Source organism: Felis catus, chromosome A2 (genome assembly GCF_018350175.1).
Source record: "Felis catus isolate Fca126 chromosome A2, F.catus_Fca126_mat1.0, whole genome shotgun sequence".
Taxonomy (NCBI): Eukaryota; Metazoa; Chordata; class Mammalia; order Carnivora; family Felidae; genus Felis; species Felis catus.
In genome coordinates, this window is record NC_058369.1 from 89,288,994 (window position 1) to 89,304,326 (window position 15,333).

The following is a 15,333-nucleotide window of genomic DNA, read 5'->3' on the forward strand; positions in this document are numbered from 1 at the left end:
TCCTGAAGGCAATGAAAAGGGTTGGGTTGCTGGAGGGAAAAGAAACCTGGGAACAAAGATCCTACAAGATCAAGTTTTGCTTCAATAGCAGGAGCAATGATTAACTTGATTTAATTCACTTAGCAACCTGCACGGCTATTAACGGTAGCGTAATTCTGTGAGGCATGAAGAAAGATAACTTTGAGAAGCAGCTTTTTTAACTTCCCCTGAAATCTGGCTAATTTGTCAGCTATTCCCCACAACTGCAAGGGTGGTCACATGGGAACAAACAATTCAATTAAGTGAGTAATATACTCAACTTTGGAAAAATATTGAATTTCTCCTTCCTTCCTTATTCTTCCCACCTACTCTCCTTCCCTCCAACCAACACTCCCATTGGAAGAAAAAGAGAAACAGAAAATTTAAAACTAGTATCAACTTTCTAATTCTCTCAAATAACATTTCAATATTTTACCTCACATATACATTTATTCATATATATGTAATTAAATAAGTAAGACAAATATAATACTGAATTAATACTCAGAAGAAAAAGCTAATATCTATTTGTATTACGTGTCAGCACTTGGAATTTGAGTTTCTCCCTAGACACCTGAAAAAAAAAAAAGAAAAAGAAAACAGAAATCCAGTAACTATAATTCTCTAGACTTATATATAGTCCAATTAAATCTAATATAGCTTTATACATGTTTCTGATAACTAACTTATAATTGCCAATTTTAACTTATTTAGGTTATATATGGAAAGACACTCGTGACTTAGGGATCTGGTTTGTTTTTACTTTTAGTATATTTTGCAGAATAATAGTGACCATCAAATATTTTGGTCATCAGTATAGTCTTTTCACATGCTACAGGTCAGGTTTGTCTAAAAGATCTCAGAATAGAATCCAGGCTACACAGGGAACTGTTTAGGTCTTACAGGGCTGAAAATATTTTCATTAGTTGTTGACACCTCAAAATAAATACATGAAAATACAAATACACATTTCTCTCTTAAAAATGGAAGATCCAAAGTAGAAATTTCTACAGAGCAAAAACTAGCTGTAGTGCCAGGACAAAATAAAATACTTTAAAGAGAGAGAGAGAGAGAGAGAGAGAGAGAGAGAGAGAGAGAGATGCCTATTTAAACATTTAAAATTTAGTAGCTATAGCTCAATGGTAAATATTTAAAATTCAAAAGTCCACAGACCAAATAGGATAACTGGAAAAGAATATTTTCTATATAAGGGGATCACAAAGTAATAATAAACTGTATATATTTTTTTCCTGGAAAATATGTATAATAATATGATACAACAATATATATATCTTAAAAATCTGTAAATAACCAGTAAGGAAAAGGCAAACACTAAAACTTAAAAATGAACAAATTATAGGGGTATGATATCCTACCAAATATAAAATATTTAGTACTTCTAGTAATGGAAGAATTTCAGGCAAAAATAACAAAAATAACTGTCTTTTTGTTGGCCAAGATGAAATACATTTATTTTATTCATTTACGTATTAGCATTAAATATTAACCACACGTTGTACCCACTATTAGCAAGAGTAGGGTAAAATAATATCCTCTCACCAGCACACATTGCTGGTTAAGGCACAAAGGCATCAACTTTCTGGAGGGTAATTTGTGATGGGCATAAAAACTTTTATATCCTAAAACAAAATTATATCCTCTGACCAGTAATTCTACTCAGTAATCAAAGATATTCACAATATTTATGTATAAGATTTTTCACGTGAAGCATCACTTACAAAAGTTAAAAACTGGATATATACCAAACTTCTAACAATAGAGGATTGATGAAATAATATATAAAGGAATGCAGTGTAGCTATTAAAAGTAGTGTTATAAAAAGGAATTTAATGACATGGGAAAATGCTCATGGCAGTTTGCAAAGCAAAAAAAAAATGTTGTAAGGGACTATGTATACAATGATTTCATTCTGAAAAATAGTAAATAGATAAGATAGAAGAATAAACATCAAAACGTCACCAGCTATCTCTGGGTAATGTTCATGGGGGAGGAGATATTTACAGATTACGTCCAAGTAATTTGCAAACTTTCTACAATGAGCACTTTGTTTCACTTTTAGATGTTCTTTCACAAAAAGAAGAAAGAATGTAATCATAGGACGTTACCCATGGAAGATCCTTGAATTCTACGTAATGTCTCTGTTGAGGAGGTTGTGTGCCTCTAGGGTTAAGATGACAAACAGAACCCAGCCTGCCCACATCCTGTGTGTTCTTTTGCCTGGACTGAGCTGTTTACTCCACTCTTTATAGTCAGGACCAAAGACACTTTTTTAGTGACTTTCTTTTGAAAAATATTCTAAGCAGAAACAAAATGCTATCAAATAGCTTCCTGCCACTATTTCCTTTCTTTGGTCTAAACTGGAGACTGGTCAAGAAAGGGGAATAGTTCTCTTTTGTATCCACATCTTCTATTCCATCCCCACCCCAATTAGCTAACTTTCATTATGGTAAATAATTCACTATTTTTCAGTTATATAGTACCTTTGTGTAAAGGGACAGTCTTTCCAAACACTTGTTAATCCTAAAAGCACTCTTGGGAAGTAGGTAAAAATTACTAGAGAGAAGGGAGGAGAGAGGGTAATGCCAAAGGCAGTAAAAGAGGTCAATAAAACCACACACTTGCCTCAGTTTTCTGTTGGCTGAAATCTATGCAATGCTGTAAATCGAGGCTCTGTTACGGGATATTGAAGGGGAAGTGATTTGAGGGGTACAGTTTGAGGGGTAAGGTTTTCAGACCTTATATGTAGAATTCAGACGTGTAGATCACAGTGTTGTATAAGTAAGAACACGGACTATGGGGCAAGACTTCTAGATTCAATTCACGGTTTCACTATTTATTAGATGTGATATTGGGCAACCCATTTAATTTTTCTGGGTTCAGTCTTTTCATCTAGAAAACATTAAAACCTTGCATTTAGTATGATTAAAAGGATGAAGGGGGCTTATAAAGCATTGAAAGCAGTTCCCAGAGCATGGTAAGTGCTATAAAAGTGTTAGCTATTCTTAGTAATTCTAAAATATATTATTTTACAGTGACAGATTAAAAAGAAGGAGGCGAAGAGTTGTATTATCCCCACATGATTCAACATCAAACTTTACAGATTTCAGTACAGAGGGAAAAGCTTCCCATATCTCTAATCTTGGGGTAGCAGTAGGTGTGCTTCAAGGTTAGAGGTGATTACTAGCTCCCAAATACAACTCAACTTGCAAGTATAGGTTCCATATATTGGGTCGTATATGCTCTAGGACCCCACCTCCTGAAAAGTTTATCACCCTTTGCTTTAACTTAATAATAAGGGCAACTGAGTTACTATATAACTGGGAGTAGTGAACATACTGAAATAAGAACACTGTCACAATTGAAACCTTCACTGATTGTTTGACCTTGAGTATTTACCCCTCATCTGCTCCATGGGAATATTGACATTAGTTTACTGGAGGAAATTTAAACCACCCTTTTCCTATTGTCCCCTTTTCACGCAGTCAATACTGGGAAAATACAAAATATTCTAGTGTTCATACTGTGTATGGCATGCTCTTATTGTTATTAAATTAATTTTGAAGCCTCTCATAAATACTGCATCTTTTTTTCCCCACAAATACAAAAAAAGTATTGAGGATTTGCAGAGCTGAGCACCCGCTCAGTAGGGTAGTGAACAGGGTGAAGAGATTAGAGACATGGGAGGAAGAATATATTTTGGAATAGTTTGATCTTTTTCATTTCAAGTAAAATAAATGTGACAGCTGTTTCCTGTTGCATTTGCTGCTGACACCCCCTGATATATTTCTATTAACATAAATGTGCCTGCAAAGACCACATTTAACATTAAAGGAATACAAAGTCAGGCATAATCGAAAGTTTTCCTTCCTGTTGTTTTGATTATTTTGTTTTGCAGTGTTGTTACTGAGTATTAAAAACTCCATGATAGCAGATACTGTATCCTTTCATATATATAGTTATGGACATATTTACACTCTAATAAGTATTTGCTGAATAAACAAAATGGGTGAACAAACCAGTTGTCTCAAATTCTTAGTCTTCTAAGCTTTCTCGTAATTATATTAGGCATCATATGTCATGTTGTTTTATCACATTGATCAAGTGAGAATTTTTATATCTCATTATGCTTTCCTATATATAACACACACTATTAATTGTTATTAAATATAAAGCATTGCTCAGCAAAACACCCCTGCATTACTGTGTTTACAGCAACATTAGAGAATACTGTAACGGAAGCCTCAGGATATCCATGTTTCTGCTCAAGGTTTAGAACCTCTTGGGGCGCCTGGGTGGTGCAGTCGGTTAAGCGTCCGACTTCAGCCAGGTCACGATCTCGCGGTCCGTGAGTTCGAGCCCCGCGTCGGGCTCTGGGCTGATGGCTCGGAGCCTGGATCCTGTTTCCGATTCTGTGTCTCCCTCTCTCTCTGCCCCTCCCCCGTTCATGCTCTGTCTCTCTCTGTCCCAAAAATAAATAAAAAACGTTGAAAAAAAAAATTAGAACCTCTTTTCACCTTGAGTTACATTCAGGAAGCAATTTATTTTGTCAAAAACAAAAAAATCAAAAAAGAAAGAAAGAAAAAGAAAGAAAGAAAGAAAGAAAGAAAGAAAGAAAGAAAGAAAGAAAGAGGAAGAGAAAGAAAGAGAAAGCAAGCAAGTGAGCAATTCTCCCTGTCACCACAGTACAAGAAGTCAGGGCAGAACACAGAGCATCTGTCCTGAATCAGAACCCTTTGCTGAGAAGAGGCAGAAAGAGCCCCAGTCCTCTTCTGTTACTGGTGGAGATAGAACAGGCAATGCAATGCGGAGGAGAACGCAGAACACTGTGGACAGTGCAAAAGCAATTCGGACAGGACCTCCTGGCCACACACCCAAAGCAACTAGGTTAGTCACATGTATCTAAGGGTTTTCTCTGGTCCATAAGTCAGCTTACACCAGAAGTTTGTATTAGAACTCCATTATTTATCCTTTATAGGTTACGTCATATGATTATGGTTAAGTAAATTTTAGAGTACATTAGTTCTGGTTCTTATCCCAGAATTTATGCCATTCATTTCACCCAATCTTTCTTAATATGCCAACTTTTGAAATTCTTCTTCCAGAGGCCATAAGTTTAATTAACCCAAATTAAATTAAGTATCAATTGTGTGTTTATGGTGCTGCAGAACCTCATGATTTTGTGTGCATTTCCAAAATCCATGCATATAAATAACAAATGTAAAATCCTAGAAATATAATATTTTCTGACGATCTATTTTTTAATGTTTTAGGTGCATTTCTGAGATTCATGTGAAGAAAATAATAATATTTACAATTAACCCTTTAGAAAGTCCTGTATTTCTAAATTTCTGAGAATAGTGTTATTCCTTTTGGCAAGGTAGAAATATTTTATATCTTCTTAATCTTTATAGAGAATATTAATGCAGTCTTAAAAATAATACACTGATGCCAATAATTCAATAAAATCCAATAAAAATTTTACTATCATATCAGTACCCGTTCAACAAAGATAGTTTTAAAGTCTCGTACTTACATTGGCATCTTTCCCGGCTAATTTACATAATTCCACTCGTTCCTTCGCAGCGGGCCAATAAATCTGTAAGACATTTCAAAGTGTGTCAGAATCTGAATATCTAAAACACCTTACCATTCTAATTAGGAAAATGAGTGTGTGAAGCTGAAGAGTGGATGTCAAACTATGGGTATGTTATTAGATATGATGTAAGAATTTTGAGATTTAAATATTTTCCAAAGCCACCATAAAAAAATAAAATGAACTACAGAACTATCTATTTGCATATTATAATCTTCTAATTTCTTTTCAAACGTATTTAATAACAGATAAGTTATGTTGAGAAGGCCATAAAATCTTATTGTGGTGTCAGCAGTTCAGGTTCGCATCTGTTTAAGTAAGAGATTTTATTTATGCTGTTTTTCTGTGCTCACTCAGAGTGGTGGTGCATTACAAACATGTGCAGCGAATGTTGGAAAACGGCACTCGGTTACAAGCAAAAGTTATCACTCCAAGTCAAAGACCAGTGTGGATTTCCTGGCAATATTTAACGCGTGCGGAGCTCATACGCATCTTTCACTTAGTTAAATATTATACATGCTTCATCTTACTGAAATCTCACAATGACCCAATGAGATGGCTGGACTTACTCTCCTCATTTTCACATCAGAAAACTTATTCACACAGCCACTAAATAACATGTCACGGGCCATGAACATAGTCACCAGCAAAGCCAAAATATGACCCAAAGTCCGTCTCCTGAAGTAGAGGGGTCTCCACCACTATATAATAATTATTATCTGGGCAAATGATTAAGGACAAGGGCAGCAAATCCCTTGGTTGGTAGCTCTTAATCATGCTTTAACTGTCTTGAATTTATTACCAAGGTTTTGTTTTGTTTTTAACAAAGTTTAGGAATTCTGTCAAGAAGGTTTTGCAAATGAAGTTTCAAACAGTTATTTTACTCCATTAGCTTAAAGAAAGAAATGCTCCCTGTTAAGCTACAGGCAAGAAGAAACAAGAAAAGCAAATTCTGAGTTACTTACTATATATATATATATATATATATATATATATATATATATATATATATTCCAAGAGCTCTGATAAACTTTTATTGTGTTTCTCACCAATGTTAGCTGAAAATGTTTTAATAGGTAAGGAAGAAAAGAAAATATCCTGAGGGAATGCACTGAAAAAGCCTTGTTAAGCCTGGAACTCACAAATGACCCAGGAGTCACAAATGTTTATATGGTATTATCTTCATAGTGAGATTTCAGGGTTTTATGTCTCCGAGTAAAGAAGAACAGAGAATACCACTCAAACTCGTACTAGACAAATTCAATAAAATAACTAAGATTTTTAAATGAAGTAAATGCTGCAAATTACAGGCTGCAAGTTGCAAGCCTAAGGTGTACCTAGACAGGGTGGCTGACCAGGAGTAGGATCAAATGATGAGTTAAACTCGATGTGGTTCACAATAAGGACCTAAAGATGCTATTTATTGCAAACTGGTTTAATTCTCGGCAATTATACTTTCACACAATTCTGAAGAGTAGCCGTCCATAAAATATAAATAGACTACAGTAATAAAAAATAATATGGACAGATCTTAGCAAGTTGCTATTAGGTAAAAAAAAGTGCAGTCGCCCAAATTACAAACAGAATGATCCACTTAGAATAATGTCAAAAACAACTAAAAGAAAATAGACACTTTTATCGTATATGTAGATGCAATAAATATGTAAAAATGAAAACTAGGGGGTGATGAATACAGGATTCAGAAAAAAATGGTTGTCCCAGACTGGAAGGAAAAAGACAAATTGGTGGTAAGAAACAGATTATTTATGAGATCTTAGCTTTTGTTCTGGATGGTGCCTTTTCGGGTATTTAATGCATAGTTTAAAATAACTAAGCAATTCAAGCTAGTAAATAAATGAATCAAAACGGGCCATGCATAGGCCAAAAGACAACAGTCAATCATCCACCCAGAATCATGAGGTCTTAAATAAATAAATGAAAGAGGAGTAAAAGTAGAACACCACAGCTGGCAGGAAAAGTTGAAAGTTTCTTCCAGTTTTGTTTGCTTGTGTGTTTTAATTTTATTTATTTATGTTGAGAGGGAGGGAGGTAGAGAGAGAGAGGGAGAAAGAGAGAGTGACAGAGGGAGAGAGAACGGGGGAGGGGCTGTGAGAGGGAGAGAGAGAATCCCAAGCAGGCTCCACACTGTCAGCATGGAGACTCTACGAGCCCTCTATGGGTCTCCACGCTGGGCTTGAACCCAGGAACAATGAGATTATGACCTGAGCCGAAAACTCAGCCGACTGAGCCACCCAGTCTCCCTTCTTCCAGTTGTTTTTTAATTGTTTATTTGTAATCATTAGTAGCAGAAACACTGAAGCCACTGTTTTTCTCCTCTCCTGTAAAGGTGTCATCTTGAATTTATAGTAACTTTGCTTTGTATTTGGACCTATGAGCTCAATGTATCCTCTCTCAAGATATTTTTTTTCTTCGATGATTCATTTTTATTATTATCTTTAATTGTGATAAAATATCCGTAACATAAAATTTACCATCTTAGAGGTATCTGGGTGGCTCAGTCAGTTGAGCATCTGACTCTTGATTTCAGCTCAGGTCATGATCTCATGGTTCGTGGGTTTGAGCCCCATGTCAGGTTCTGTGCTGACAGTGTGGAGCCTGCTTGGGATTCTATCTCCCTCTCTCTCTGCCTCTCCCTTGCTCTCTATCCTTCTCTCAAAATAAATAAATAAACATTTTAAAAAAATTTACCATCAGAGCTATTTTTACAGTTCATTCAGTATTGTCAGGTATATTCACTTTGTGCAAACAATCTCCCACAAAACTGCAACTCTCAATATGCTGATCTAGAATATTATAGTGATTTTACAGAGTATCACTGTGTATCATTGGACTGAACATAGAAGGTACACAGAATGCATATCCACCATCTGTCAATTGGTTTAATCTTTAGCTCATTTTATTTGGTCTCTAGTCTAGATGAATATTTCTTTGAGTCCTTTCAATATGTCAAATCCTTTTCTGGGTTTTTTTTTTATGATGGTAAAATTCACTCACATTTCAGAAATAAACTTAGAACAGATAGTTATGGATATTTGTTCTAATCTAAATATCTTATTGAGGGGGCACCTGGGTGGCTCAGTCGGTTAAGCATCTGATTCTTGATTTCAGCTCAGGTCATGATTTCTTTCATGGATGTTTGTGAGATCGACCCCTGCACTGGGCTCTGCACTGACAGTTGTAGAGCCTACTTGGGACTCTCTCTCCCTCTCCCTCTGCCCCTCCCTCTCTCTCAAAACAAACAAATAAACTTTAAATATCTTATTGGTATAAAGTCTATTTAAAAAGGGAAAATATAAAATTCTGCTATATTAAGTAAATAAGACATAAAGAAGAGAAAGATTATCACAGGGTTTTTGTTTGTTTGTTTGTTTGTTTTGGTTTGTTTTGTTTTTTACCTTGAACCAGAGAGTGAGTGACTGAGTTAAAAAGTAGGTCATGGGGGCGCCTGGGTGGCGCAATCGGTTAAGCGTCTGACTTCAGCCAGGTCACAATCTCGCGGTCCGTGAGTTCGAGCCCCGCGTCAGGCTCTGGGCTGATGGCTCAGAGCCTGGAGCCTGTTTCCCATTCTGTGTCTCCCTCTCTCTCTGCCCCTCCCCCGTTCATGCTCTCTCTCTCTCTGTCCCAAAAATAAATAAACGTTTAAAAAAAAATTTTAAAAAAATAAGAAAAAAAAAGTAGGTCATGACATAAATGTTTCTAAAATTGATTTTGCATATATTTGTAGGGGCTTCAAAACTGAGTTATTTAAAGAGTGACAAAATGTGGAAACAATCTTTATAACTTCTTTGCAATCTACACGAAAGCTCCAAAGTCAGCACAGAGTAAGTACTATACATAAATTATTTGTTCATTACACATATAATTACAAAGGCCCTCTGTATCCTGGGCAAGGTGTGGCATTGAGTCAGGAAGATAGTTCTGTAAACAGATAAGGTAACTGCATTTTCTTGGGAGATACAAAGTGAGCAGAGAGCTCAGAAGATGGAAACTGTGCTCAGGGAGCATCCAAGGGGCCCCAAGGGCAGACCAAGATACAGGTCTCTATTTTTGAACCACTGTTTTCAATTACTTGCGCTTAATAGCTTAGTGTGGTTTAATAGTTTTGACTCTGATTTTTTTCTTAAGGATTTGACACTAGTAACTGCCGATTTCTTTTCCCTCTTTGCAAAGGAATACAAATCTCTAAAAGATGTTTTCATGGTTTTTGTACATTTTCAGTTATTAACTGTAAGTCATATAATTGTAAATTGAATTGATTGTAAGTCATGTAATTGTAAATTGAAATGTGTCATCCTAGCTAATGAAGCAATAAAACTGAAATTTCAAGCAGCAGAGAATCAAATGTTTGATTAGTGGGTAAATGTTACACAAAGATACTCAAGCACTGAGAATTCGTTGGGCTCCAGAAACCAATTTTAATAAATCTTTTAATCTTTGTTTATAGAGGATATTTTTCCCCGAATGTTATCTCACTTTTCATCATTCGCCTTCAATCCCATAAAGTCTAGACCCTGTTAAAAATAGAAATTATCCTTTAATCATTATTATTGAAGAGTAATTCTAAGATAGTATCACAAAGATAATTTTACTTTTTAAGATAACATAAGCCTTTAAAATAAAGATTCATTAAGATTATATACTGCCTTATTTTGATACAATGCTCTCAAGAATTCAGAAATCACAAAAAGAGTTATCTTAATATCAACAACCTAGGAGATATCTGATTGTCTTCCAGACTGGAAACATTCACTTAAAAGGGGGGGGGGGGAGAATCATTGTAGTCGTGCCAATATTTAAAAGCTATCATTTTAATTATGATTTATGGTGGGATTTTCTTTTACTTGCCACCTAGTCATTAGAATAAAGCATTTTTTAAGATTCCTTTTAATTCCTTGTTTGTAAAGAATTTAAAGCAGCAAAATTTCACTTAATGCAATCTAAAAATATAATAAAGCAAAACAAAAAATAAAAACTACCAACAAGCCACATAGTTACATGGGGTTGGCAGAAATATGTTCAAGTAACATTTTTGTTTCTCAAAATCTTTTGAAGTGGAGTAATACTGTGACATATCCATCTCTATCTGTGTCTATTTATAGAAAAACCTTCCGCCAATTCTGTATTTTTAGGGACAAACTGTGTATGTGTATGCGCATGTGCATATCTGGGCGTGTGTGTGGTGTGCATGTCTATGTGTATACATGTGCATATGGTATATTGTGCATGTGTTTGTAGGTGGACAGAGAGGGGTAATAGAGAGAAGAGAGAGATTCACACAGATACATCTAGCGAGAGATATTAACTCTGACTATAGAACAACATATTTCATAAATATTTCCAAGTTTCAGCATGGTTTTCAAAAAAAATTAACATTTATTCATTTTTGAGACAGAGAGAGAGAGAGAGAGAGAGAGGGAGACATGGAAAGAGAAAGAGCATGAGTGGAGGTGGGCAGAGAGAGAGGGAGACACAGAATCCGAGCTGTCAGCACAGAGCCCAACACAGGGCTCAAACTCATGGACCACGAGATCATGACCTGAGCTGAAGTCAGAAACTTAACCAACTGAGCCCCCCAGATGCCCCTAAGTTTAAGCATGGTTTACACAAAAGCCCAAGAAATACCTGAGATCCTGAAATTATTTCAGCAGCCCAGTCAGTACCCTTAAAATACAATGTCCACAAAATCTATAAAAGCCCTCTTGATCATTAAGTAGGTAATGTGAACAGCTTTGAAGCAGTGGTTATTAACAATTTCATGACTTCTGAATTTATCAGCAATAAAATGACACATACATCTCCTTGAACTTGAGGACATGGTCCATGCGGTGTCATGCCATACTAAAAGCGGCACAAGCAGGACAAACAAAACACGTACCCCTATCCCTTAAAGCTGATGCAACTGTACTACTCCCTCAGAAAGTTACCCAAGGATATTTTTCTTTCATTTATCAGACAGAGATGTACCAAAGCAGAGATGATACTTGCGTAACTGCCACATTAATTGTTCTGAAATATTCCCACAGAGCACTCGTTCACAACTAATGGGGTATGATGTACCACAGTCAGGTTGTAAGGCTGTCACTTTGGTGGGAGTAGTCTTTGGAAGCCTGGCGCTCAGATATCAAGGATTTCAAATATGTAGAAAGCTTACCACTGGTCTCTCTACCCACATGGAGGACAGACATCAGAAAGCAAACATCTTTTCTGCGGATCCGGATAAGCCCAAGAATTTCTCTCAACATAATTATTGAGGGTATAACTACTAACTGAACTACTAAATAATTGGGGGTTGCAAATTAATTTTATTTTGAGTGCTAATCTTATAGATCAACTTAATAACAGAAAACCACTCTGGGATACGGAAGTAAATAAATTTATAAAATTTATAAAATCTCTCCACAATTTCTTGGTTAACGTTTCAAAACAAGTATGTCTGGTAAGTCAATCTCCATGTTCTATAATCTACTGATTTAACCATGCTAGTATATTTACGTTGTTTTCATAACATTTCACAATTGAAATCAAACATTTCCGAAGGATTCACTTTTGTAGGTTACACTTGGAAAGATCAAATATTAATGTCTTATATATATATATATATATATATATATATATATATATATATATATTAGGACTCACTTTGGCAACACATTTACTAAATGGAATGATACAGATGGGGCGCCTAGGTGGTTTAGTTGGTTTAGTGTTTGACTTCGGCTCAGGTCAGGATCTCGCGGTTTGTGAGTTTGAGCCCTGCACTGGGCTCTGAGCTGTCAGCACAGCTGTCTGGAGCCTGCTTCGGATTCTGTGTGTGTCTCTCTCTCTCTTTGCCCCTCCCCCACTCGTGCTCTGTCTGTCTTTCTCTATCTCAGAAATAAACATTAAAATAATGTAAAAAAATAAATGGAATGATACAGAGAAGATTAGCACGGTACCTTTGCAAAGAGGACACACAAATTCATGAAGTGTTCCATGTTGTTTTTTTAAAAGAGTAAGAGTAAGAATATATACATGTATATATATATTTTTTTTTTTTTTCTTTGAGAGTTAGAGAATGTAGATTACCAGTATACTAGGGGACCATTCTAATGAAATAAAAATTCTCTTCAGTGTCACTTTGCATATGCTCATCTGCTACAAAGTTACATTTTAAACACATTTTTAAAAGAGATTCAATATTAATTTTCTTATGAAAATATAATGGGAGCTGCATGCATTTAAAAATACACCTATGATCTAATTATCCTATATTGATTTTATTTGCTTATCTCTATCCAAAATCCCAAATGTTTTTTGTTTGTTCATTTTTTGAAGGAGTTTTACTTCACTTTGGATACAAACAGGTTGGAGAAACTCACAAGTAAATACTGCAATGTCTCTAACCATAATGGTTTCATTCATAATTCATATCATTCATTAACAGTTATCACTTAGTAAGGTGAAAATGTCAGGCAATTTATTTTTAATTATTTAATCTTAGGCAAGTTACAAAAACATTCAAATAATGATAAGGCCTAGAACATCCTAAGGAAATTCTAATTATATCTGCTCTTTGTTACATCTTTGGAGAAGCAATTTAATTGACTCAAGTTAGCAAGTGCAAGGTCAGTCAAGTGGCCGTTGGCCTAATTCAGAGATGCCCAAACTGAAAGGAATACACAGAAGGGGAAGTTACAACTTGTTCAAAAACCCTAATTAAGGACAACAATTCAGAGCCGTAAAAATGCAGACAGGCATCTCTATCAAAGAACAGGATTCAAGTTTTTGAATGGTTGTAAAAAAGTTGGAAATATGTTGCTCTAAATGCCGTCTGGTAAAGGATTTGATCAACCAAGGGAGCAAAGACAGCTCTGGGTTCCAGGAACAGAAAGAGGTAAGAGATCTGGCTCATAGAGTGAAGTACTGAAAAACAAGGACAACAGCACCAAAAGTAGAGCTTCCATTATTGAAACTGACTGGGGTAGAAACTGTTATGGATGGGGAGTTTTAACTCTCAAGTTTGGGCACGATCTGCCCATGGAGCTTCCTCCATGAAGAGTTGGGCAAGACTTGCCTCTCTCTTTGCATTTTCAGGACTCAGCGTAAAGCCTCTTTCACGTTTAGCCTTCTTCCACCCGACGTCTCTGAATTTTAATACACTTGTGTTTATCATATCCATCTGCCACTTTCTTTTCGCAAGTAAATTTAGTTTGGGACCCTTTCCTGGGCATAAAGATTGATGAAGTGCAATGGAATTGAAAACGTAAATTTGAGTCCCCACTTCATGCCCATGAGCAGCTAATGTTGTGCTTTCAAATATTATCTCAATACTAACCGCAGAATGAATTTGCTGTACTTGGAATACATCTGACCTCCTGTGGATGGTTCTTTCTTATAATGTCAGCTTACTATCACCTCCCCATTTCACCTTCTCTGAAGACCAACTAAAGTAGTTTTCTCCATCTTGCCATTTGCAGCAACACGGATGGAGCTAGAGAGCATTAAGCCAAGCACATTAAGTCAGTCAGAGAAAGACGAATAACATATGATTCACTCATATGTGGAATTTACGAAACAATACAAACAAGCATAGGGAAAAGGAGAGAGAGAGACAGAGAGACAGAGACAGAGAAGCAAACCAAGAAATAGACTCTTAACTACAGAGAACAAATTGATGGTTACCAGAGGGGGAGGTGGATGGGGGTTGATTTACATAGGTGATGGGGATTAAGGAGTGCATTTGTCATGATGAGCACCGGGAGATGTATGGAATTGTGGAATCGGCATATTGTTCACCTGAAACTAATATTACACTGTGTGTTAAGTAACTGGAATTTAAACAAAAACTTGAAAGAGAGAAAGAGAGGAAGGGAGGAAGGAAGGAAGGAAGGAAGGAAGGAAGGAAGGAAGGAAGGAAGGAAGGAAGCAAGGGAGGGAGGGAGGGAGGGAGAGAGGAAGAAAGTTCATCAGGTTTTTTTTTTTTCCAGGATTCTCACCACAGTATTTAAACAACACTTAATACTAATTTTATTTGCTTCCTTTTTTTTCTTCTCCCTTTAGAAACCAGAGGCACCATGAGAACAGAGACCTCACCAGTTTTATTCTCTACTAGATTCCCAGCGTCTAGAAGAGTGCTAGCAACATAGTAGGAGCTCAATAATCATGCATTATGAAAGAGAGAGGGGTGCTATCGTATCATACTACCTAAAAGAAATTTTAAGAAATCCACAAATGGATTGGTAATTTTGAATCTGTGGTGCAGCTACATGTGAATTCAAGCGCAGTTATGCTTGTGGATAGATTTTATAATTCTGTGAGGAAAACGGATCGCAGCCTTCATTATCTTCTTAAGTAATATATGACTCAATGAAGTTTAGGGACTACTGATCTTGAGTGACAAAAAACACTCTTCTACTTTGTACCCTTTTTAGTACCTGGCACCATATCACATACGTAGTAAGCTCGATACTGATTGAAAAGTGATCTGCAGAGTTTGCCTTAAAATTACAGACAGAGAAAGAGTTCCTGTCAGAGTTCTGGCAGGAGTCTGAGCAGTCTGACAACATCCTGACAGTCCATTACAGTGACCAGATGGGACCTGCCCATCAGCACCCAGGCTGGGGAGCCAGCACATCCATGAACGGGGTGATTGTTTTACTTCTGTGGTTACTACACAGCATGTGCTCCACAGGCACTAGGAA

General features: G+C 36.2%; 1 protein-coding gene and 1 non-coding gene across 7 annotated transcripts in view; one reads left to right on the forward strand and one right to left on the reverse strand.

The window, feature by feature from the left end:
• SEMA3D (semaphorin 3D) overlaps positions 1 to 15,333 on the reverse strand; it is a 199,622-nt gene that overhangs the window by 80,823 nt on the left and 103,466 nt on the right. For all 6 annotated transcript variants that reach the window (XM_019825397.3, XM_011280356.3, XM_019825398.3 and 3 more), the window contains one exon: positions 5,573 to 5,635. In XM_019825397.3, coding sequence (XP_019680956.1) covers positions 5,573 to 5,635 — 63 coding nt within the window. The remainder of the gene's footprint in view (positions 1 to 5,572; positions 5,636 to 15,333) is intronic.
• LOC111559606 lies at positions 12,532 to 12,633 on the forward strand. Its single transcript, XR_002740735.1, has one exon. It is a non-coding gene; the product is annotated as a U6 spliceosomal RNA (small nuclear RNA).